Source organism: Erinaceus europaeus, chromosome 3 (assembly GCF_950295315.1).
Source record: "Erinaceus europaeus chromosome 3, mEriEur2.1, whole genome shotgun sequence".
In the NCBI taxonomy this organism is placed as follows: Eukaryota; Metazoa; Chordata; class Mammalia; order Eulipotyphla; family Erinaceidae; genus Erinaceus; species Erinaceus europaeus.
This window is the reverse complement of record NC_080164.1, coordinates 44,262,197-44,286,367: the sequence shown is the minus strand read 5'-3', so window position 1 is coordinate 44,286,367 and position 24,171 is coordinate 44,262,197. Positions and strand designations below refer to the sequence as shown.

At 56.3% G+C, this 24,171-nt stretch overlaps 1 protein-coding gene and 1 long non-coding RNA gene across 2 annotated transcripts; one reads left to right on the top strand and one right to left on the bottom strand.

The window, feature by feature from the left end:
• Window positions 1–249: 249 nt before the first annotated feature.
• Window positions 250–17,844, bottom strand: LOC103114054 (cytochrome P450 26B1). The gene is made up of 6 exons (XM_007523675.3): window positions 17,356–17,844; window positions 13,672–13,896; window positions 5,486–5,761; window positions 5,075–5,230; window positions 3,996–4,280; window positions 250–3,686 (listed from the first exon to the last, which is right to left on the bottom strand). The coding sequence occupies exons 1-6, from the start codon at window positions 17,557–17,559 to the stop codon at window positions 3,294–3,296; spliced, it is 1,539 nt and encodes a 512-aa protein (XP_007523737.1). The 5' UTR covers window positions 17,560–17,844; the 3' UTR covers window positions 250–3,293.
• LOC132537475 (uncharacterized) lies at window positions 16,975–18,016 on the top strand. Its single transcript, XR_009548920.1, has 2 exons — window positions 16,975–17,202; window positions 17,842–18,016. It is a non-coding gene; the product is annotated as an uncharacterized LOC132537475 (long non-coding RNA).
• Window positions 18,017–24,171: the final 6,155 nt, after the last annotated feature.

Here is a 24,171-nt window from a genome sequence, read left to right as displayed (position 1 = left end):
GCCAGAGGAGGCAGCTCCCAGTAGTCTTATTCCCAGCAGGCCTCTGGGGGCCATGCTTTCCCAGTGCCATCTTCCCCTCCCCCAGGCAGTCTGCTCCTAGCAGTTCACTATACCTAGGACTGGTGAGCTGTACCTAGGACTGGTGGGCTGTCAGGACACACACAGCTAGAAACAACTTCCCGACTGACCAGTGCTGTGCACTGCAGCAAGGGAGGCTGAGAATGCAGAGATTAGAGAGCCAAACAAGGGTGAGTCCCCACAGTTTATTATGGAAGCCTATAAAAGAGCCACATTGAGTATTTCCAAAATCACAAAATGCACAACATTCTTTTTTTTAATATGCAACATGGAATATCATATACAGATTAAAACCACGTGACAGCAAAAAAAAACAAAACCACTCACACGGCACCAGATTCATATCAAAACACACAAATGCTTTTTCAGTATTAAAACAACTGTGATAAAAACATATTAATATTTTGAACCATGTTTTACAATAGAGGAAAATTCATATTTTACTAAATAACAAATATTTAACAGCAAAACCTTTATACTAAATATCTATTTTGAATTATAACAAAAATAGTACTTATAATAGTTTATAAAGACAGACACAAAATTATAACATTTATGAAAAAAAAGGTGTATAAAATAATATTATAGTGATCCGGGCAGGGGCAGGGTGAGGCCCAGAGCACAAACGCCAGCGCCCAACATCGAAAGTGCTTCAATCTGCAAAGCCCAGGGCAGGAAGTCTTGCGGGGTTTTGTCTTTTTTATGTCAAGTTACAATAGTTAGGAATGGTAAGTGAGACAACATCACCCATCTAATGCTACCTCTAGCAAACTTACACAGACACACAGACATGGACAGACCCAGAGAGGGGGAGATGGGTGTGTTTTTGACATTGGAACCCTCATCAGCCAGTCAAGAGCTTTCTTCAGTTCTCTTCTTGTTGCCTTTGGGACCCATGGAGGCAAATGAGCCTTTTCCCTTCTTCCCTCCTTCACAGGCACGCCCACGCCACTCCCAACTTTATCTCCTCTGCTTCCCATCAGGCTGGTCACCTCAGGGGCAGACCACTAACTTCTCAGACCATCTGGTCCTGCACCCTCGGTGGGGTCTTCCTATCTGGAGAGGCATATACTGCATTCCTAAATATTCAGTAAATAGGAAAAAAAAAAAAAAAAGAATGATTCAGAGCATATCTGATCAGCCTAAAGAAGAATAAACCATCCAGACACTGGGCTTTTTACCAAACTCTGGTGCATCTTGCAGCAACTCTGCAAGTTTCTGATGGATTTTTATGTATCTCTGCCTATTTTTTCCAAAGGAGGCAGGGATTGAAAAATCATGACTTAATTGCATCCAAGGTCCCTTTTTGCCAATAATATCTGTTCTGCGCCATTTCTGAAGAGTAGGAAAGTAGGAACCAAGTGAAACAATTGAGAACAGTGTTTCAGGGTCAGTCCGTTCCTTTAAGGTGACCTCAGGGCAGGTGTGTGTGTGTGTGTGTGTGGGTGGGGGGTTTCCACTGACTGCCCTGTAGCTCACAGCGGTCACTGCTGCAGAGGTAATTAGTGGTATGGATGTCTGCATTTTTCTTCTGTATGGTTTTGATTTTCTTGTGAAGAGCAGTCATTGTTTTCAGAACATCAAAAGGCAACAGAGAAACATGGAAAGCAAAGGAAAATCAGCAAACAGACAAAATTGCTTAGAGAATTACCAAAGGCCCCCAAGCCATTCCCAGGAAGCACCCCAAATTGCCAACACTCAAAATAGCAGTGACAGGAGCTCCTCCCCTTCCCCCTACCCCAAGTCATCCATCCCTGATGGGTCAGTTTTCAACCAAATCACATCTGACAAATCACACATACCCCTTCTCCTTCTGCAGCCCCCCTCCCACCCTCCCCACAACCACCAGAGACCAGGCCTAGGCTCTGGGAAAGGACTGCCTCCGCACTTACCTCCCCCTGCTTTCATCTCTTCCCCACACCCCATAGCTGGGCCAAGCAGACAGTGGCAGAGAGGTGGGAAGGGACAGCAAGGATACCTTTCCAAGGGCTAAGGACAAAGGATGAGCGTTAAAGAAGGGGTGATGGGGCCCTTGCTCCCGTCAGATGAACGAACCCGTATCTTTCCCCCCCTCGCACCCCCCCTGCCAAATACTTGCTAGCTGGAGTGGGGGACACAAAGGTGAAGCAGCCAGGAAGGGGCTCTCCATACCCCAATATAACCAGGGGTCTTGACAGAACAAAACAGAGTTCCTCATGGGCACCAGAAGACAAAGGCAGGCACAGCACTGCATTCACCCCAGGATAGAGGATGAACCCACAGAGGAGCTGCTCTACCCTAGACTGGTGGTGGTGGGGTGGTCACTTGCAGATGTCCTGCCTGGCACAGCTGGAACCAAGGTGAGGGGGTGGGGGAGAAGCTTGTCAAGGTTAGGGTATCTAGGTGAATAAATATGGGGGGAGTTCACAGGAAGTGGCCCCTGAACCTCAGGGATGGGTTGGGCTCAAGACCCACTGGAGGGGAGGAGGGATGCCCGTTTGTATGCCCCCAGGGCCACCAGGAAGGGTGCTGAGGGGACAGGACCTGGGGCCCCTTTGCTCCCAGATCAGAGGAAAGAAAAAGTAGCAGCAATAGGTAATTTCAAATGTCCAAACTGGTATAAACTGGAGTGGGCCCCCCTCCCAGCTGACCACACCCTCTGGGGCCACCTTGGTGACTCCCAGTCTAACGGAGCTTCAGATTCAGACTTGGTACTGTTCTTGTGTGGCTATACCTGGGAGGGACACTCAGCCTCAGTCTGAGCTGCAGCTTGAGGGAATGGGGTGCTGAAAAGAGCCCCAAAGATGGGGGCCACAGCTTTCCTCCCTCCCTCGTGTCAACCACCTGACCTTCAACTGAAAGGATCCAAGAAAAATGGAGGGAACAGGCAGACTCAGAAGATCACAAGCAAATGTGGCAGCACAAACCATTGGACACTTAACACTGTGACTGGCATGCAGGGCCCCTGGCCATGTCCTTCCCCAGGGACTGAGCTGGTGGGAACCAGAATAAGACTGGAGAGAAACAGGAGCCAGGAGGGTCCTCTTTCTCCAGAAGGACAGAGCCTTTTTGGCTTTGGGTAGGGTTTGTCAGGGAAAGGAGAGGGCAAGATCTGGGGGGACCGTTGCTCCATCCTGGGGTTCCAGATCCCTCCCACACACAGGTTTCTACCCTTCACCCCCTCCCACCCCCATAGCCAGCGGGGCTGAGGCTGGGGGCAGACGGGCACAGCGGGATTAGACGGTGGCACTCAGCATGGCCTCCGTCTCAGGAAGGATCTTGTTCTGGTTAGAGTCCAGGCCAAAGAACTTGACACTGAGGCCATCCACGGGGTGCAGGACAGGGACCAAGGTGATACGGGGGAAGGTCCGGGTGGCCAGTTCGAAGCGGCTAGTGCTGGCCAGCTCCACTGCCAGCACCTTCAAGAAGAGCTTGGCCAGGTGCTTGCCCAGGCAGGTCCGGACTCCACCGCCAAATGGGAGGTAATGAAAGCGGCCATCCTTGTCTTCACTCCTCGCCTGGCTGAAGCGGTCAGGATCGAACACGTTCACGTTTTTAAACACAGGTGCGGTGTCGTGGGTATCCCGGATGCTGTACATGACGCTCCAGCCTTTGGGGATCTGGAAACCCTGGAGAAAAGATGGAGAGGCGGTGTGGTGAGTGCCTGCAGAGGTGTACAAAGTTCTAGAACCTTGTGCTGCCACTCACCCACCCCGGTGTCCCTAGAAACACTCCACTGGACACCCCCCCAGTCTCCCTCATTGTTAGTTCTGCCTCCTGCTAATAGGATCAGCATGCAGCTTCATACATGACACCTGGCTGATTTTAACTGACCCAGTATTTGGGGCAGGGTCTCCCCCATCAGGCTGAGGCATTCCCAGTCCTCAGGCGATGCCCTGTATGCCCCTGCACCCCAACCCCACAGGACCCAGTCTCACGTCGAGCTCGAAGGTCTGCAGCACAGTGCGGTAGCCACCAGAGACGGGCGTGAAGAGGCGCATGACCTCCTTGATGATACAGTCCAGGTAGTGCAGCCCACTGATGGTGTCTAGGCGCAGCGTACCCTCACAGGGGCAGCCGCCATTGTGCAGGAGACCCTGGGTGCGCAGTTCCTCCCGCAACTTCTCCAGAACAGCTGGGTGCTTGAGCAGCTGCATGATGAGCGAGGTGCTGGCACTGGCTGTGGTGGCATAGGCTGCAAAAATCAGCTCCAGGGTCCCATCCTGCAGCGGCACAGAGAATAGGAATCACTGCAATGCCACTGCGCCAGTGGCCTCCAAGCCCCACTGTCATCTAGGTGTGTCCTGCCTGCTTCATCTGAACCTCATGGTGCTGGGGTTTGGGGGCCCACAAGGGTCACAGGGCCAGGCCTCTAGTTTATTGGGAGATACAACTGTGGCAACCTAGGGGAGCCTGGAAATCTCCTGAATAGGCAGGTGTGTGGAGGAGTAGAGTCAGATGGGAGTTAGGTCCCAGGCTCCAGAGTTCTTCCCTGAGGACAGAGGGCGTCCTTCAGCAAAGGGCTTCTCCTTCTGGGTCTGCATTTCCTAGATGGCCCCCCAGGGCTACTGTGACCATGAAATGCACTGAAACAGTGACTATGATGGGGAGAGGATGGGGCTAACACCACAGATACCCAATCTTCCATAAGTTTCTGAGGGCTAAATGTTGACTTTTTTTTTTTTAATGGTGGATGGGTCTGAGTGTGGTGGGCATGTGGGGGCCAGCTGCCAGGAGAACACACTCACCACTAGGATTAAGTGCACAGACAGCCATAGGGGGGAGAGGCAAGGGGACCCACCCAGCTTGGGCATTGGTGCACTCAGCCAACAAGGGACAAGGCCCCAGTCCTGGCTCAGCCCTAGCCCCAGCCCTGTCCAGGGAGGAAAGTTCATAGAAGATCTCCAGAGAACAGAACCATTTGGGTGAGGACAGCCAGATGCCTTCCCAACCTATGTGCATGGCTCCAGTGTGGACACCAGAACATCAGCGCTGCTGGCTGAGGAGCCCAGCCCACCTTCAGCTCCTGCATGGTCATCTCCTTCCCATGCTCCTTGCTACTCTCGATGAGGATGTCCAGTGCATCTGAGTAGTCCTTGCCCTGCGTGCACTGCAGCTTCTCCCGGATCGCCTTCTCCAGGCCCTTCTGGAGGGTCTGCCGGGCCTGGATGCCCTGCAAGGGGGAGAGGGGAGACATCTGTTACCCAAATGGAAGGACAGGGTGACTGAGGGCTTCTTCCCACAGCTGGTCAGAGTAGGGAAGGGCAGAATAGAGGAAGTACTTCTTCTCTGGGAACACTGCCCCTAGGCCACAGAGATGGCCTGATGAAAATGCTCCCCTGCCCTGCCATCTCTGTGTCCATCTTAGTGATTGGCCACCCTTAGCCTTAAGAGAGTTCGTGGATCCCCTCCAGGCCCCAGTGCTCACCCTTCGGTAGCCGCTGAAGGGCAAGTCAACAGGCAGAGAGAAGACATTCTCCACAAACTGCTGGTAGACCTCGAAAAGGTGCCCAAGGTCCTCTTCTGGGATGCTGAAGCCCAGAAGCACACGGATGGCCATGCGGAAGGTGAGCTTCTGTGCCTCCTGGTACACATTGATGGCCTCAGGGTGGCTGCTCCAGGCACGCAGTGTGTCCTGGATCACCAGCTGGATCTTGGGCAGGTAGCTCTCCAGGGCCTCATGGCTGAAGATCTTGGAGAAAACCTGGAAGACACAGAGGAGAGCAAGCTCACAGATGGGCTCAGGATACGGCTCCCACACTACCAGCCTGCTCCAGCCCTCACTCTGACAATCTCCCAGACAGACTCAGTCCCCTCCTGCACCCACCCCCCAACTCTGAACTCCCAACTGCTATGTCTTGTGAGAGGAGGACAGGATTATAGTACAGTTTGGAAGCATTTTTCTTCAGACAGGACCTTCCATGTCACTCACGGGGTGACCTGAGCTGTACCTCCTTTCTTGATCCTGAAAAAACATAAGCTCAGTAGGAAAGCCCTAGGGCTGAGCAATCCACCTGCCAACAAATTTGCAGTGATGGGGTAGGCCCAGGGGGTGGGGGCTGGGCCGAGCTGAAGGGGAGCCCACTTCTCTGTTGCAGGGAATCATTTCCACCTTTTCAGGACACAGGGAGGCATGTCCATGTTGGTGGGACCTCAGAGGAGCAGACCAGATAAAAAAAGAGTCATAGCTTTCCCATTCCATTGATGGGAAGACAAAAGAGTTTGGTGCTTGCTTATAAGCAGGACTTCCTGAGACCCCAAACTGCTTTCACTCCATGGGAAATACTTCCTAGAAGATGGCTTAGAAATCTGTGAGCAGCTGTGCCATCAGATTGCCATCACTGTGACTGGATCTTCAGGCATGAGGACCTGGTGGGCTTCCCAGCCCAACAGATCACTGAGCCCAGCAGAAGATATGCTAATTCCCTGTGTGTGCTCATCCATTTGCAATAGCCAGCACGTAGGTTTCCACACCCTTCTGCTTTCCAGGTTCCTCCCACCCTATCCTCACCCACACCCCCCTCCTGCACACAATGGGGGTGGGTTGGGTATAAGTTTATCTACTGGTGGCCTGTGGATCTCACCTGTAGTCAACTGCTTCCACCCGCTCCTAGCAGAAAGGGGTCCCCCACCCACCAGCACCAAGGGCAGGATCACAGGGGTTAGGGGAGGCAGAGAGGGGAGAGACGACAGGGAAGAAGGGGACAAATATTCCTGTAGCCCCCGCCCTAACCCGTATAAACCACACACACGTGCCAGGCCCCTGCCCCTGCCGCCCCAAACACAACCACCGCACAAACTGTAAATGTGAGAATTTCCCCTGCAGTCAGCTCAAGAAGGAAAAGGTAACATTTTCCTGGCCTGGGCCCTGCATGGCTAATGGGAGGGCTGGTTTGCAGAAATAACAGAGCTGGCCCTTCAGTGGCCCAGCCGGGTACTCACAATAGCACTTTCATTCTGAAATCCCCGATGGGCAGAGGGAGGGGAGGAAGGGGGAGGCCAGAAGGGGGCAGAGAAACCAGCAGTTTTGGGGGTTGTCCCTGCAGCTTGGAGACAGCTGAAAGGTAGAAGGACAGCAGAGGGTGCCCAGGGTACCCCAGGCCTGGACAGGTCACTCACACTGTGCTCAGTTGTGGAGGCCCGGGGACTTGCCAAGAGGACTGCAGCTTCCACCTCTTTTCAGAAGCTTGTGGATGAAGGAAGCACTTTCTGCCTTAGCCCCTCAGCCCCTCAGCCCCTCAGGGTCCTGAGTATCCCAGGTTTAGCTGTGGTCGGTGAGTCTGGGGGCTGTGAATGGGGTCCTTACAAAGCAGCCAAGGACCCATGGGGTAAGCAGAGAGTGGAGCATGGGAGCTGGGCAGGCTCATCTGCGAGGCCAAAGGCTAGCTCTGATTACCAGGCCTCAGTGGGCAAGAGGGGACAGCCATACCAGGTCTAGAGGCAGCCACCCTAGGACAGACAGAGAGGTCCTGCCATGGAGGAGCTGTGACAAAGGCTGGTCAGTACCTCCTGCATCGACCTGAGCTTTAACTTCCTATCAGCCACCAACAAAGTGCAGTCATAGCCCCCACCCCCACCACAAAAAAAAAAAAAGAAAAGAAAAACCACCCTCAGCTTCCTCATCTGTAAAATGATGAGGCTGGAGCAGGGGAGCCCTGGGGTTTGTTTTAATCACAGAGCACATGGATGCCAACATCCCTAAGTAGATGCTGTTTCCTCAGAGAAACCCAGGCTCTGGCACTGCAGGACTTATCTGGAAGTTCCCACCCAGGCCTCTCACACATCCCACAAGGAGTACTGTGGTCCGAAAGGGCAAAGGGGGAACCACTGCTGCTCTCTGAAGAGGAGAGGCCAGAGGAGACCCACTGGGAAGCCCTGTCCTGCCCTGCCCCAAAGGTTACAGTCCCTGCGCCCTCTAGTGATGGCCAGCTGAATCACTCTCCACAGCCCTGGGGGGGGGGGATCAAGAGGGACAGGGGGACCCTGAGAAACCAGGGACTGAACAGCAGGGCCCCAAGATCAGGGGGTCTACTGTGAGCAAGGTCAGGAGCTAAGGGAAGCCCAGGAAGACCCTGTACATGCCAGGCCCCAGGCTTCTGGAAAGAACCTCAATCAAGACCAGGGTTGTCATATTGACCCGTCCAGAGGCCTGACTGTTCTGGGATCTTTTTCCACCTGGCTGTCCCACAGGGGTGGGAAACCCCCACCTTCCCTCCCCGAGGTGAGAGAAGTACCCAAATCACTGGCATTTCTGGCTCAAAGTAATTTGTTCAGAGGTCACCAAGTCCAGGTCCCTGCCTCCAACCCAGCTGTTCCACAGGCACTGGGGCCTCCCAAGCACGGGGAAAACTCCAGGGCTTCATCCCTGGGCCTGTGCCCAGGGTTAACAACGTGGGTACTTCCCAAAGCTGGGGCAGCCCAGAAACCACCACCCACCACAAAGGGCAGGAGGAGGCAGAGGTGGCAGCCAGGGCAGAGGGAGGTCTGGGCAACATAGGGGCTTGGGGGGAGGGTCAGGACTGGAGCATATGGGAAAGTGCCCTGAGGAGCGGTTCAGCATGAGATGGGGAAGGGCTCCCAGGCACCCAGAGCCAACTGCCCTAACCACAGTGGCAACAGGAGCCAGGATGGCTTTGTTTCCCTCTGGGGCTTCCCTGGGAATTCCCAAAAGTGAGCCAAGAATGCAGGGCAAAGGTCATCAGGAGCCAAGCCCAGGCAAAGCAACCTCACCAAGGTTGGGGTCCTAGGAATTTGGGGCAGGGGCTCTCAAGACCCCTAAGGCTCCCAACCTAAAGGCTGTGCTAGGAAGCCCACCCCAAAGCTTCATGGGTTTCCCCAGTTGTCCAAAGAGTCCACATTCAGGTGGTTTTCCCAGTCAGAATCTGGGACCCTCCAGGGTAATGATCCAGTCTCAATTCCCTGTAATCAGTTCCACAAATGCTTCCCTTCTGCCATGCTCCTCTTGCCTCTCCCTCCTACTCCTGCCTTGCCCCTGTATAGCTAAGAAGAGAGAGACTCCCTGGACCCTGCAGGGTCCTCTGTACAGACTTGCTCAGTAGGACAACCTGCTCTTTCTTTGCTGGCTACTGAATGGACAGACAAATGGACAGGCAGCCATGAGAGTGGGTAGAGCCAGAGAGGGAACCCACTCCTCTTGTCAGTGACTCAGACTGGGAGGAATGGAAGAGGCTGCCTGGGAGGGTGGGGGCCTGGACAGGCCATGCCGCCAAGCCACTGGAGCCACGGTCTGCGGAGTAGAAAGAATAGCAGGGCAATCTATGGAGGCAGCTGCCTGCACAGGGGCCAGCCTGAGGTGTGCACGTATATTCTAGTAGAGTAGGAGGGAAGGGGAAGGAGACATGGGCTGCCCACTTCCAGTGGGCTCCACTTCCCCCTGGCTGCCTGCTGCCTCCCCAATCAATTTCCCCCATCACCCCTTTTCCCCCAGTCCAAGCAGGCTTCTTCTATACTCACAGCATTTGGGGGCTAGAAGGGGAATATAGTACCTGCCCCCCCACTTGAGTCCAGCTCTGAGTTTAGTCTCCCCAAACTCTTGCATACACAACAAAAGCAAGTGGCAAGGAAGGGAGGACTGCACCTGGCAAATGCCTGACGACCACAAGGCTGGGGAAGGTTGGTCTCAGCAGTCTTTTCTAGGCAGATTTAAGCCCCTATCTGCCCCAGAAGGGGAAGCCCAAGAAGGACAGCACCCTATGAAGATTTGAATCCAGAGTGTGACTGGCCACACTCAAGAGCCTTTCCTCCCACCCCTTCTAATCTCTTGCTCCCAGTTCTTCACTTGTCCTAGAGAACGTCAGATTCTTCATGTCGTGGGTTTATTTTAAAAGCAAAGATCAGTAGTTTGTCCAGTGGGTTAGGCATCAGCTTCTCTCCACCCCAGTCCCTGTTCTTCAGCCTAGAGAAGCTCAAACAACTACAGCATGACCGGCATGGTGGACCTGGGGTATGAACAGACCTCAGCCAAGCTTGCCAAGGCTACGATTGTCTCCCAAGGCTGGACACATGGCAGACACATCAGCATCACAACCTTGGACCACTCCCTCTATCTACTCTGGGAGGACACAGAAGAAGGTGCTGGCCCCCCACACAGAGCCAGCCCACCCACTACTTACTGCCTGGCACAAGGACATGCAGAAGAAGGTGCTACTCCCGGCATCCTGGCAGCTGGCCCTGAACTCCCTCCCTTGCTGACCTTCAGAGAGATCCATTCCTGCCACCTTCCCCCTACACAGCCCCTGTGCCCACCAGCTGGTGCTACAGTAGCTTCTGGGCAGACAAATGCAGCTAGCAAAACAAAAACCCTGAGAGATCATACTTCTGCCAGGAACCAGGGCAGAGCTCCTGTAGTAAGGATGCCTGATGTGAACCCCTACCCCAAGCTGAGCCTGGTGAGCAAGGCATTGCAGCCAGAAGCCCCCAAGAAGCAGTCTGGGCTGGATTCCCCCAGGACCACACAAGTGCCTCCTAGACCTGCCCTTCTGTCCAGGCATCTCTGGCTCCTCTATCATCACACATACCCCAGGATGCATAGAGTTTCTGAGAGGACGGTAGTGACATTGAACCTGACCTCCACCCCAAGGCCAGGTCAGTGAGGGGCAGTGGCAGGTAGGCAAAATTTCTTAACCCCTCCCTCCGAAGTCTAGAGAGCTGCTCTCCATACTCAGCCTATACCACAGACATGCCTGTAGTCAAGGAGTCTGTGGGAGGGGTAGGGGAGTCATTCCTGGGCTCCAAAGAACAGAGGCTGAATGTCTTTCCTAAGATGCCTTCCACAGTCTGGGAGGGCATCTGTCCAGGGTGCCCTAAGCTGTTGGCCCTTTTGTGCAAAGAAATGAAAGGATAAGAGGAAATGCCTGATAGTTGTGTGAGAGGCTGGGCATTGGAAGCTGCCAGAGCAATCCCCAACTCCTCAACCCCAACCTTCCCTAACAGATTGCACCCACCCTCCAAAAGTCAAGTGGGCTGAGGAAACCCCCTCATCAATCAGAGGCCCTGTTGTCCCAGGTAGAGAAAGAACATCAGAGGAGGAGTTTGAGAGCTCGGGCTTGGCTCCAGCGACACAGGCCTGCTTCTAGCTTGGGGAACTCTAAAACTGGGCAGGATTTTTTCCCCCTGGCAACCCCACCTCCGCTGGCCCAAGACCACCAGGGCAGCTGGGATAAACACCTGGAGTTCAGCAATGACTGTGAGGAGCCCCTTCCCAGCACATCTGGTCAGACCTCCCAGAGAAGGGGTGGGCCACCAACCCTATGGAAACAGTGACTCTGCAGCTTCCCGCCAGCTAGGCCCCAGCACACCTGGGCCCGGCTTCCTATGCATACTTCCCAACCAGGCCCACTATCCAACCAGGCTTGGAGAGGGCAGCAGGAGTGGCCATACTGGGTTCACTGGGGGCTCGGTTCTAGGAGACTGGCCATTCTGTCCTGCACCAACATGTGCCTGGAGTATTCTCTTCTTATCCCTCTGGCTACACTATGCTTCTTGACACAGGGACCCTATTTCTTGCTTTGATGTTTATACTTAGCCTGAGAGCTTCTATTTTTTAGTTCAGTATAGCTAAGTGATTAGAGAAATTTTGGGGAAATAGCCTTTTATCATTCATTTAGCATAGGATCCATACACATTCCACATGACCAGCACACAAGGAACTCATGCACTCTGTGTATGTACAGAGAGGGCTTCTGCATCAGGCTCCCATATTTCCCTGCTTGTCCAGAAGTTATTATTATTGCTGTTATTATTATTAGCCATTTCCTACCCCCCCCCAAGAAACTAGACAGCAAGAGTACCCCTTAAGAGGAAGACCAGCAATGCCCATGCATGGTTCTTAGTTCCTCTCCTGTCCCATTTCTTCCCTGGGTAGGCCTACAGCAGTGATCACCTGGGCCATCTCCCCCTTCTCCCAATAGACAGTGGGGGCCCAAATCTTGGGGACTTCCCAAGTAGGGAGCCCCCCTACTTAGAGGCTGAAGGCCAAGGCAGGCAGGTAGTAGCTGAAACCACAAAGCAACAACAGCCCCAAGGCCTCACAATTAAGTCCCAACTAAGCTGGCTTCTTCATTCCAGAGCCACCCCTCCCCCCATTTCAGCTTCTGGCAATGCCACAAGTGGCTGGACTAAGTTGGGCTCTGCTTGGTGGCCTAGGGACATCATTGTCCAGGGATGCCTGTGCTGCAGATCCTGCCTGCTTTTTCTCTGCCTCCTGGCCTCAGTGTCCCCTTCTGTGATAGATACAATGAGGAAGCAGCCTCAGACTATAAGCCAGGCCTTTTCTGTCTGGGCTTCCTCTTCAATCTGGAACGTGGTCCTGGTAAAGTCATATGGACTTAAAAGGAAATCTCTACACTCATTTAACATCTCCCCATTCCTTACAGCCCCCTCCCAACCACTCCCAGACATCCTCTCCCCCACCTGCCCCCGACAGTATTAGCTTCTCACGATGATCTAGAGGGGCAGATGGAGTAGACTTTAGGAGTTTCCTTTCCAAAGTTCCTGAATCACACGCTTTATTGGAGGAGCTGGTGCGTGCAGGCATGGTTTCTGCCTCCTCTGGTTTGTCACCAAGAACTGTTCTTTGCAGGCAATTCAGGTAAAGAAAACATGGATCCCCCACGTCCACCACGACCACCCCAGACACTAGACCTCAGGAGGGGCAGGCTGCCCACCACTGTCCTCTCCCGAGCTCCATCACTCCTCCCAGAGTTTCAAAGTGGCCTCACCCTTTAGGTTTCGAACCTGAAAGTGAGTCTTCTGATCCAATGGGGGAAAAAAAAAAAGTGCAGGGAGGGGAGGTCGCGCAACACCCCTTGTGGCCGCTAGGAGCCGGCGCCCAGCCCGCGGCCTGGCTTTCGGGTTACTGCAGTTCACACAGCACGTGCCGGCCGCGCCAGGAGCCACCCAGGCGCAGCCCAGAGCGGACGGGGAGGCGGGCTGAGTGCTCGCTGGCTCGCCTCCTCCGCGCCTCTTCCAGGCGCTCTGGAAATCCACAGGACAAACACCCACTTTCTTTTCCTGGGGGGCGGGGGGCGGGCGAGGGGTGGGTTTTGATTCCCCGTCCGCGCCTGAGCTGCCCTCCCAACCCGGCGCCCTTCCCCCACGCTGCAGACTGGGCACAGCAGGTCACCATCTCTCTAGCAGGCCAGGTCCTGTAACCGCTGCCCCCAGCTCTCTCCTTCCTCCCGCCACCACCAACACACACGCGTCCACCCGCGGACAACTCCGCCAGAAAGCTACGTGTGGTTTTTGAAGCATCCTTCCAGACCTTCAGAATTCCTTAGAAAAACAGTAATAAAAGGGGAGAGCAGATGTTTCTCTTTTTCCAGTTTTGTGGGGTGCGCTGAGGTCAGTCGTGGGAGCGCCCTCAACCCCTACCCCGCCCCCCCCATGTACACTTTCTGTCCTCTGCACCTGGTAGTTCCCAGAGCGGAGCCTTGAGCCTGGAGGAGGGCAACCCCAGCCAAGACCCGCGCAAGCCCCAGATCCCAGCTCGCAGTGGTCAAGGCGGGAAACCTTGGATCAGGGAGCAAATGGGAGTGGGGGAGGGGAAAGCACCGAGAACTCCTGTCGAGGGGGGTGGTTGGGAGGCAAGCTCACCTTGCGTTTGTTGCGGTGGATGTCGCCTATGGAGTTGGCTACGGAGTTGGGGCCTAGCAGCATGCGTGTGCTGCGCGGCCACTCGGTGCTCACGAGGTGGTGCTCGCCCATGAGGATCTTGCGCACGTTCTCCGCGCCGGTCACGCGGATCAGCGGCCGCCCCAGCAAGTGCGTCTTGAACACGTTGCCGTACTTCTCCCTCCGCGAGGACTGGAAGCCCGAGCCCTGCGGGGGTCACACGGGAGGCTGCTCAGGGGTCTCCAACCTCCCGCTCTGGTGGACCCCCCTCCCAGTGTTGGGGGGGGCGGGCTTGCACTCCCGCGGGGAAAGGAGGGGGAGGGCCTCTCCTGCGCCCCCCACCCCCCCCAGCGCACGTAGGTTTTATTTTTAGAGCATGCACGAGAACTGGGAAGTAGGGCTTAGAGAATAATAAATAATGCTGGGAGGCTGGAGACTGTTTTGTAGTAATGACGTTCTAGAGGGAAAAGGCCTCCGGGATGGCAGGAGCCCGGAGTTAATCTCCCCACCCCCACCCAACCCCACCCCGCCCCAGCCCCAGCCCCAGCCCCAGCCCCAGCCGGCCCGTCTGCCCCTAGCCTCGAGCTCTCCGAATAAATATTTCCAGGCTCCCGGCCACGGGCTGGCGAGACCCCGCGGGGTGGCCGCAAGCCAAGGATTATTTATAGCGGCGAGCGGTCGGTGCCCGGAGGCAGTCCCTACAGACGGGGGCTGAGGTTTCCCTGGTGCTAGGGGGTGGGCCGCGAAGGGACCCGCGGGTGTAGAGGCCCTATGTTCCCAGTGCAGGTCGCCCTGGAAATAACTAAGCTGGACTCGTACCGCCGCCGGGGAGTGGAGCGGGAGCCCGAGGAGGGCGCTCCCCGTGGGGCGAGACGGCCGGCACAGGTAACCAGATCCTGGCCCCCGCGCGAGCGGGGGTGCTGGGCCCGGGTTCTGGCCTGATGCGGGAGTCTCTGGCTGAGCCGGCCCCTTGCGGGGACCGGAAACTAGGGGGGCCTGCGAGGGGCCGGGGCGGGGGCGTCCCGCTCACCTTTGACGTAGGCGCTCGCTACCCCACCCCACCCCCGCCTTAACCCTTCTCCTACCGCGGCCGCTGGGGTGAGACGGGGAGGGGACGCCACCTGTCTGGACCGCGCGGCCTGTCCACCGACAGAGGTGCAGCCGCGTATTCCAGACCCACCGGGTCGGGTGGCCCCCGCAGGGACAGTTCGAACCCCCCTTCCCTCACTGGGTGAACCGCCACCCCCACTTTCCTTGCGTCCGGGGTCAAGTATTCTCCAAGTAGATGTGCACACACCCCACCCGGCCTAAAAGTGACTCTGCAGAACCCGGTGTCCTGATCTCTTTTCCACATGCGCCTCCCGCCCCAGGCGCGCGCGTTTCCAGAAGGGGGAGGGGGTTGGGCTGGGGGGGGGGGCGCCTCCTGGATTCCCGGTTGCTGGACTCAGAAGAGCTCCCCGACCTCGCTGTCTTTCTAGACGGCGCCTATCCCTTTAAGAGAAATCAAGGCGAGGGTGGAGGTGCGACTGGGGGCCGGGGGCGGGGGGGGGGGGCTTGGGGTTCCTTCCCCCCCTGGCTCTCTGCGTCTCTCTCGCACAGTCTGACTCTCCGTCTCTCCTCTCCTCCTTTTCCTCTGTTTTTCTTTTCTTTCGACACAAAAGTTGGGTTGTGAATTTTCCGAAGTCTCCGCCGCTTCTCTCCCGCCTCCCCCCTCCCGCCTCTGATCTCCCTAACTATAATTAAAGTGCGTTTTTTTTTGTGTGTGTGGCATTAATAAAGAGTTATTTGTCCGCCGTTTCCACGGTCTTCACAAAGAGGACTTTCATAGGGGCGGCCGCTCGGGCCGCGAGTCCAATTTATACAAAAATGTTGTATTTTTAGCCCTGGGCTCTGTTTAGATGGCGCACAGTGGAAACGGAGAGCCCTTGGAGGTCCCCCCGTAAAATCTGATAAATGACTCCGAAAAAAGTACAGCTGGGATTCAGAGGGTTCCCGTTAACCCCTTCAGTGCTTCTCTGCACAGGACGCACCCCACCCCGTCCCCTCCCACCTTTGGGGGGGGCAGATGAGTGAAGAGACCTAGGTATGCTCCCCCACCCCCCATTTCTGTGCGGGTAGGAGGTACAGCCTCCTCTGGGGCTCTTGTGGGATTTGGAGAGAAGGTCAGAGGGACATGGGGGGGCAGAGAAAGGTCAGGAAAAGGAGGGAGCGACAGACCGCGAATTCCGCAGGTTGACTCTAACTGGGCAGGGGCTGGTCGATGCCCCTGTGAGTAACTTTAATTTCTAAATTCCCTGCCAAAAGTCCAGACCACCGCTGCAATTAACCCTTTAAGGGTATGGGGACGGTGGCTCAGGAGAGGCTCTGGGGATTTCATTGCAGGGCTAGCTCTATTGGTTGAAATGAACCCCACCCCCCGTGGCCCGAGCCACCTCCCAAAAGAGAGGGGCTGATTCCTTGGCTTGGGACGACCACAGGCCAGAGGAACATCGCGTCCCCCAGCTAGCCTTCCCCCACCCACGCCGTTGTCACTTGCCGCGGGGAGGAGCGGAGTGGGGTGTGCGCGCGGATTGCACGCGTCTGTTACTTTCAAGCCAAGCTTTCACACGTCTAAACCCAACAGCACCCGCGTTCACATCCCGCCTGACTTCCCCGGGCCTGGGTGAAGAGTATCAGGACTCATCCTCGAACTCCCATCTGCATCCACTGGTGAGGCGCGCACGTGGGCGCGCGGGCACACACACACACCTCCTGTGGTTAACACAGAGATCTCCCCCCACACACCCAAAAAAAAAAAAAAACTGGTGTGTATTACATTGTAAAAGTGATCGTCTAGGACTTGGTGAGGTTAATCCCATGCAATCTCTTAAGTATCTACCTGGGTTCAGTCCCTGGTGTCCATATATATATATATATAATTTCCTAACACACATCTTCCAACAAGCATCTCCCAACACACACACACACACACACACACACCATTCTGTCTGCAGGAATCTCTCACACACACCTCGCCCAAGTCTCTCCCCTGCTGAGCTGTCCCCACCTACTAAGCAAACAGACCCTTTTCCCCGAAAGCCAAGAAGCCTCAGGTCTCAGGCTTCCCATTTTCCTCGGGTCACCTCCTTCCTCTTCCACCACAAAACACACAGAGACTTGCTTGGACCTTGGACGGGGCGGCTGTGCCTGGCACCGCTAAGGAGAAGGCGGGAACACAGCCCAGGTCTAAAGTGGGGGGACAATCTGACCGTCTCAGCCCCCACTCCGCTTCCCGACTGATTCTGTTTTCGGGTCTCGCTGGCACCTCGGAAGGCAGGGGAGCTAAGGGCAGCCCAGGCGAAAGAAACTCAAGCCCGACACCCTAGCGCCGCGGAGAGACCCCCGGGTGCCTCGGGCAGATCGTGTTGGGGCAAAGCAGGTCTCCGGAACCCTGTGGCGCTTGGGGTCCTCTCCTACCCGCGCTCCGAACTCGCGCGCTCGGCCTCAGAGGGCTCCGCGCAGCGGACCGGCAGGGTGAGCCGGCTCCCCGCAGGCAGAGGAGAGGAGGGGCGGGGCGGGGGCCGGTGCCTCTCGCTCCCCAGACCCCTCGGACCCAACCCAGGCTCCAGCTGCCCGGAGCTCGCGGCCGGCGGACCCCGGGCAGCAGTGCAGAGTGCACGCCCTTACCTGCAGAAGCCAGTGGCCGGTCTCTCCGATGAGCGGGAAGCCCATGGAGCCCTTGGGGATGGGCAGCTTGCAGCTTTTGTCGCGGGTGGCAGCCCAGCGCAGCTGCCACAGCTGCTGCGACACGGCCAGCAGCAGCGTCACCGACACGAGGCACGCGGCGAGGGTGGCCAGCGCCGACACCAGCTCCAAGCCCTCAAAGAGCATGTTGGCTGCCGCTCGGGGGATTGGCTGCGCCGGCCGCGGCGGGGGAGGGCGGGCTGCCGGAGGAGCCCGGGCGCGGGCGGCGGGGGAGGGGAGGATGCGGCTGGGGTCCGCACACCTTAGGCTGGGGCAGGAGGAGCAAGGGGCCAAGGGAAGGGGAGTGGAGGCTGCGAGGGGAGCGGAGAAAGGGAGGGGGTGGGGGGGAATCGCCTAGAGAGAAGAGAGAAGGGGAGACACGAGGCAACTCGGAGTGTAACTTTGTTTGTTTGTTTGTTCCCTTTATAGCGGGCGTCGGGGCTGCTGGAGTGAAGCCGGGAGCCGCGCTGCTGTAGCCGCTCTGCTCACAACCATCACACTCGGAAAACTTTGCAAAAACTTTGTCCAGCCGGAGCCTCTCTAGTAAGCCCCTTCCTCTGTTCCAAGGGGGAAAAATAAAAAGATAAAAAGAAGGGGGACAGGACGCCAAGGGAGAAAGACTGCGATGGATTGGTCAAAGAGAAAAAAAAATCCTTTCCTCAAATACCTAGGTAGGGGGAAAGAAAAGGAAAAAGGAAAAAATCTGAATCCAAAAATTCCAACAAACCCAGAAACTTAGGGGGCGAGGGGGTAGAAGGCTCCCGGAGCAGGAGAGCGGAGAGAGCAGAGCCCGGCGCGCCCGAGCCCCCGAGCCGCGGCTGCACCCCCAGGCGGGCGCGGCGGGAGAGGCGGCAGCGGAGCCGGTGCGGAGCCGGTGCGGAGCCGGCGCGGAGCCGGTGCGGAGCCGGCGGAGCGCAGCCCGGACGGGACGGGACGCAGCCGGCGACAGAGCCCCGGGCTGGCTGGGGCGGCGGCGGCAGGCTGGAGGGGTGAGGCGGGGTGGGGTTGGGGGAGGCGGTGAAAACCCGAGCTGGCTATTGTATCAATTAAGCAAAGGCAGTCAGTCCCGGGACGCGGTCGCTCCGCTCTAGAGTTGCTTCTGGAGAAGAGAGGGGGAAAAGAAAGAGGAAAAGGCAAAGGCAATGAAAGAGGGGGGAAGCAGGAGGCAGGATTTCTGGGCTGGTGGTTTTAAAAGCTTCTCTCAATGTGAATTGGCGTCTTAAGCGAGGCGATGCGTGTGTTTATATAGAGGCGGGAAGGCTACGCCGTGGGCTCTCCGCCAACCCCCCAGCCCCCCCCCCCACAAAGCCGGAGGCGTGGTGAGAGGCCGCCGGCCGGAGCGTGTGAGCGCCCGCCGGCCTCCCGCCCCGCCCCGGCCGCCCGCCCGCCGCCCGCCTGGGACCCACTTGTAGCCGCCGCAGGATCAAACTCAGTTCACCTCTCGCCTCCTCTTCCTTCTCGCCGGCGTCTCGCTGAGCCAGGACCTACAGACGGACGAGAGAACACACACACACACACACACACACACACACACACACACACACACACACACACACACACACACACACACACACGGTGCGCTCTCGCTAGGTGCCCACTGGGCTGCTAGGCTCTCTCCTTACCCCCCATTTCCTTCCCCCCACCTCCTCCCGCCTGGGTCGACACCCCAGCGGCTGCGATCTCTGTCCCACTACTCCTTGCCCGCGGAGCTGCCCAATGTCCACGGAGCTGTGCCCAGGGTCCCAAGCTCCTATCCTACTGACCCCCACCGGCTCCTATTTCACTGGTCCCCCTCAACCTTCCCCATGGCCACTGCCAACTCCCCCAAACCCGCCCCCCACAGGTCTCCAAACCTCGGGTGACGAGGTCCCCACACCTCTCTCCCTCTCCCTCTCCTTCTGTCTCTCTCTCCAAACGTCTCAGGGACTCTCAGGCCCCAGGTCTCCTTCTCCCCGTCCACATCTGGGTTGCGGATGCTGCAGCCCGTCCTCTCCGACACCTAAGAACCCTCTCACTCAGGAGTCCCCTTCGCCCCCTGCAGTGTAGGGGGAAGCCCCATGCTGGTCCCGGTGAATGTCCCACGCTGAGGGTGAAGGCTGCGGCGACCCGGCGCCCGGAAGCCATAGGAGTAGGGCACAAACGCTCATTGAGCACAAATGAGTAAATAAACAGGCCGGTGGAGCGCGTGGGGCCACCTCTGGGCTCGCTGGTGCCAGGTGTGCGTGTGGCCCGAGGCCGCACCTGTGTGCGCGCGCCCGTGTCCCCAGGCCGGGCCCGACGCGCGGGGAGCTGCGTGCGTGGTGTGTCTGCCTGCGGGAGTGTGCGCTCTTTCCGGAGCCGTGGGTCGGTGCACCCGTGCGTCCGTCTGTCGCCTGGCCTCTGCAGCGGGTGTGCGCTCCGCTGAGCTCTGCGCGCCAAGCTCCAGAGTCTGGCCAGCGCCCGTCCCGCCCTCTCCCGTGCGCCCTGCTTCCCCGGCTCTCGCCCAGCTCGCACTGGGCGAGGACCAGGAGGCGCGACAGCCCACCTTCAGGCCAGGCTGGCGTGTGTGGGCACAGAACTCGACTCCCTTGTTAGCACGTCTCGCGCACAGAATGCGGGTTCTGCTTTAGAGTTCACTCGAGAAGAATTACGAGAGCATGTAAGGTGCGAGCCTGAGTGCTGTCCCTCCGGGGCGAGCGCTTCCGAGGCTGCCGTGGCAGGCGAGGCTGGGCTCGGCTTCCAGCGCTGGGTCATCTCCACACTCACTCTTTGCCCTGGAACCCCACCTGGTGGACAGTTTTAGTACTACAGGGGGGTGCAATTGCTACTCCCTCTTCTCTCAACCTCCTTAGTGGGAGATCAGATCTTTTTTTTTTTTTTTTAAAGTGTGCGTGGAAATAGGTTCTTGTTCTTAAAACGCCCCCAAGTCTGTCAGTGTCCTCAAACTTCCACCCAGGCATCTTGTATCCCATACATCCGCAAAGTCTCCACTAGGATTGCTCCAGCTTCTGAAATGAAGAGCTGGCTGGCTTGATGCAAATACAAGTTTCTTAGGACAGAACAGGAACGCCAGCACCACCTCACTCCCTATCTGGACAAGAAGGAATCTGGGGAGTGAAAGACTGCCTGGGAAAAATTGTTGAAGTTCCACTGTTTTGAAGGGCCCTAAGAATTAGCCTGACCTCCAGACACAGTCTTGGTACAAAGGGTTAGGTGATCCTGTCTTAACCCAGTGATGCAGCCATGAGGCTGGACATGTAACTTTACAGAGGTGCAAACAGAAGGACGGGCAGATGCCACAGGGGCATGGGCAGGCAATACACTTAGAGACTCACCATCAGCAAATCTACATCACCCCCACCTCCAGGCCTCCAGTCCCTAGGGGTGTCTGTTCTTTAGGGTTTACAGAGGCACAAGTGTTGCCAGGAAGACCCTGCTCCTTCCATACTTCCTGTGATGCCTTTGTGCACTTCCATCCTCTGTCCCTGTTGAGGTGTGGAGTGGGATCTGGGGGAGGACATGGGGCTACATCTGAGTCCTTAATTGTCAAGCCACCAAGTGAGGTCCTTGGGAATGTCCTCAGGGACAGCACAGCCCACAGATGCTGGCTTTCTTCATTGGAAACATGGCTCTGCTCAAATCTCAAAGAGCACTTAAAAAAAGAGAAGGAAGCCATGCATTAATCCTGCCCCCCCTTTCTGCCTTCCTGATAATGTTGGGGGGTGGGGGAGCTTGGGATTTGGAGCAACAGACCAGGCATCTTAGAAGGGAGTGGGGACAGAGATCCGTGGCCATCTTCAGAAGACAGATTGTACCTTTTCTCATCTGCATCAGATGATCTCCTGACCTTGATCCCAGACTGAGCCCTGATCCCAACCTCAGTCTAACTCAACCTTGACATACAACAGATACCCTGAGACTAGTTCCAGATTGGGACTTAATCCTAGCCACTGATGAATGTTGTCCCTGCCCCCAAACTGAACCCCGGTCCTGTCAAACACCTCCTGTCCCCACTTCTGGTCAGTGGAGAGGCTTGTGGCTGGTCCCTTGTGGAACCAGAGAGAACAGGTCCTAAAGAGAGCAGAGTTGTGGAATTCTGGTTTGAGAATGATATGCCCACTTCCCAATAAGCAGTCCTCTCTCTGGACCCCCTTCTTGTCACTATACCCTTTTTCCAGGGGACTCAGATCACCCCACTCCTTCCCCCCACGATTTCAGCTACACCTGTAGTTCTCCGAAGACTCAGCTCACTGCTCCCTGTATCCCTTTAGACACCTTGAAATCATTCATGAGGGTGCTGGTTCAAGTAGGGTTCTTCTTAGATGAGCTTTGCAATGTTCATTAGGAGGAAGCTGAAAAATATTCAGGGCAGGTCCTAGGTTCCCTGTGCTGGGTCTCAGAAGCCCTGGGGGCAAAGCTCCACCAGCATGTCCTGGACTTTCTGTGCCCAGAGGTATGAGCACTACACTTTCAAACCCTTCCCAGAGCCTGCACAGCCCACCCCAATCATGTCTGCTTCCACAGCAGCTTGGTGAGAGAATGCTATTTTTAGATGTTAGATTTATGCACATTTTTTGTACTGATAAGAAAACTGAGCCTCACCCCCCCACACTGTAATGTTCTAGTTCCCTTCTGCCCACCCTCCAGTAAGTTCACAGCCTCCCAATCTCCTGTCCCACGCACCAGCTGCCCCTTTGTCTAAAGTCCTTATTTCAGACTATTGAAAATGACCACAAAAGGAAAGATCCATTTTACACTCAATTTGACAAAGTTTGGGCTCTGGGTGTTTTAAATCATTCCCTCCAACCCCAAATTGCCACTTAAAACTACCTCTGCTTTGGGGGCCGGGTGGCGGTAATGCAGTGGGTTAAGTGCACATGGCATAAAGCGCAAGGACCGGTGTAAGGATCCTGATTTGAGCCCCAGGCTCCCCACCTGCAGGGGGGTTGCTTCATGGGTGGTGAAGCAGGTCTGTAGATGTCTTTCTCTCCCCCTCTCTGTCTTCCCCTCCTCTCTCCGTTTCTCTCTGTCCTATCCAACACAATGATAGCAATAACAATAATAATGACAAACAATAAGGGCAACAAAAAGGAAAAATAGCCTCAAGGAGCACTGGAGTCACAGTGTAGGAACCAAGCCCCAGCAATAACCCTGGAAGGAAAACAAAAAAAAACTACCTCTGCTTCTTATAACCAGAGCCACATAGGAGGAGGGAAAAGTTCAGGCTAGTGGTGAGGGCTGCTCTTTAGCTCCACTGTCCAGCTGCTGTGTCCAGGTGTCCAACAGCAGAAAGCAGGAGGTGCTAAGCAAGCATGGGGTCTTCAGGGTCCCCACCTGGCCCCCTCAGCCTCCCTGATGCATCCCAGCCGAGTCCCTGAGTGCCAGACCTCAGAATTTCACCCAAGTGAGTTAGTATGCTCTCAGCTTTGTCCAGCCCACCAGCCTGAGGAAGCCCCTGGAAACCTCGCTGGGCTCCTCTTCATCTTCCCTAGGCCTCAAGCCGCCCCCCAACTCAGCCTGAGGTTTTTCTGTGCACCCGAGAAGCTCCAAGGCCCCTGGGGAAGTGACACCCTGCTTATCTGAGGGTCAGTGGACAAGAGGGCCCGGACACTGGCTGCCACTCACACAGACCCTTCATCCACTCCAAAACTGCTACTCAGGTGGGGTAGCAGTACCCTCCTGGCCCTGGGTCCCAGCCTGTAGCCCCCCACTAGCACCCTGAAGCCAGCGTGTCTTCCTTCTCCCACTCAGTGCTCAGGACAAGCACTGAAGGCCACAGTGGCCCCCTGGTGCCCAGGCCTCAAGGACAGTGTAGAGGATGTGCTGGCTGGACCCGAGGTGCTCTGAGAGGGGCTGGAACCTCACTGTCCACACTGCTTGGAGATAGGCTAGTTGGGCTTAAAAATCACCACAACTCTGAGTGCTGCCTTCTAAGCACCCCCCAGAGGGTAAATACCCCACCACCAGCACCTCCAGTTTTTTGGGGGGTCTCTCTGGTTGCCCTGTGGAATAGTTTCTAATCCCTTTAAGATCCTCGCCTGCCAGGGGCCCTCAAGTCCACATCCCATCAGGGGCCCACACACCCCCTCTTTGAAACTGCCATCCTGGTGTTTTCATTGCTGTGGAAGCCCCACTAGATTCTGGCTTCTAGTTTTCTTAAAAGATGCTTCCTTGTGCCCCCCCCCCCACTCCCATGCCCAACCCCAGGTACTTTCTCATCGTTGGCTTTTCAGATTTTTTTTTTTATTTTTAAATACCCCCTGTCCAAGTGTCTCTACCTGACAGTATGAGGTAGAGGCAAACCCTGGCTCCCTACCCCCTGGGGATAGAACCCCTCAGCCAGCCCTGGAAAGGGCTAACACTGGGGAGGGCTTCTACTACGTTCTCCTTCTCCTGACTACAGAACAAGCCCGATCCCAGGCTTCCTCTCAGAGTTCTCAGCTGCAGACTCCTGCATTTCTCTGAGGAAACTGTCTGGAACTCAATGGTAGGAACCCCACCCAACCCTGTCAAAGCCCCCAGACCCAGTCCTTTACACACACACCCCCCCACACACAAAAGCAATCCAGAAAGGGACTTGCCAGTGGAGAGAGTGGGCCAGTATGAGGAACGCAGCAGACAGCTGTGTCCAGAGCAGCACTGCCTGGGAAAGAGTGGCCTGCCCGGTGGCGAGGGGACACAGGCAGTGCCCCAAGCTGGCTGTGGCTGGCAGGGACACTGTCGCAGTGATGGCGTTGCCTGGGGCCCAGGGAGCCAAGAGCCCTTTATAGCCCGAGACCT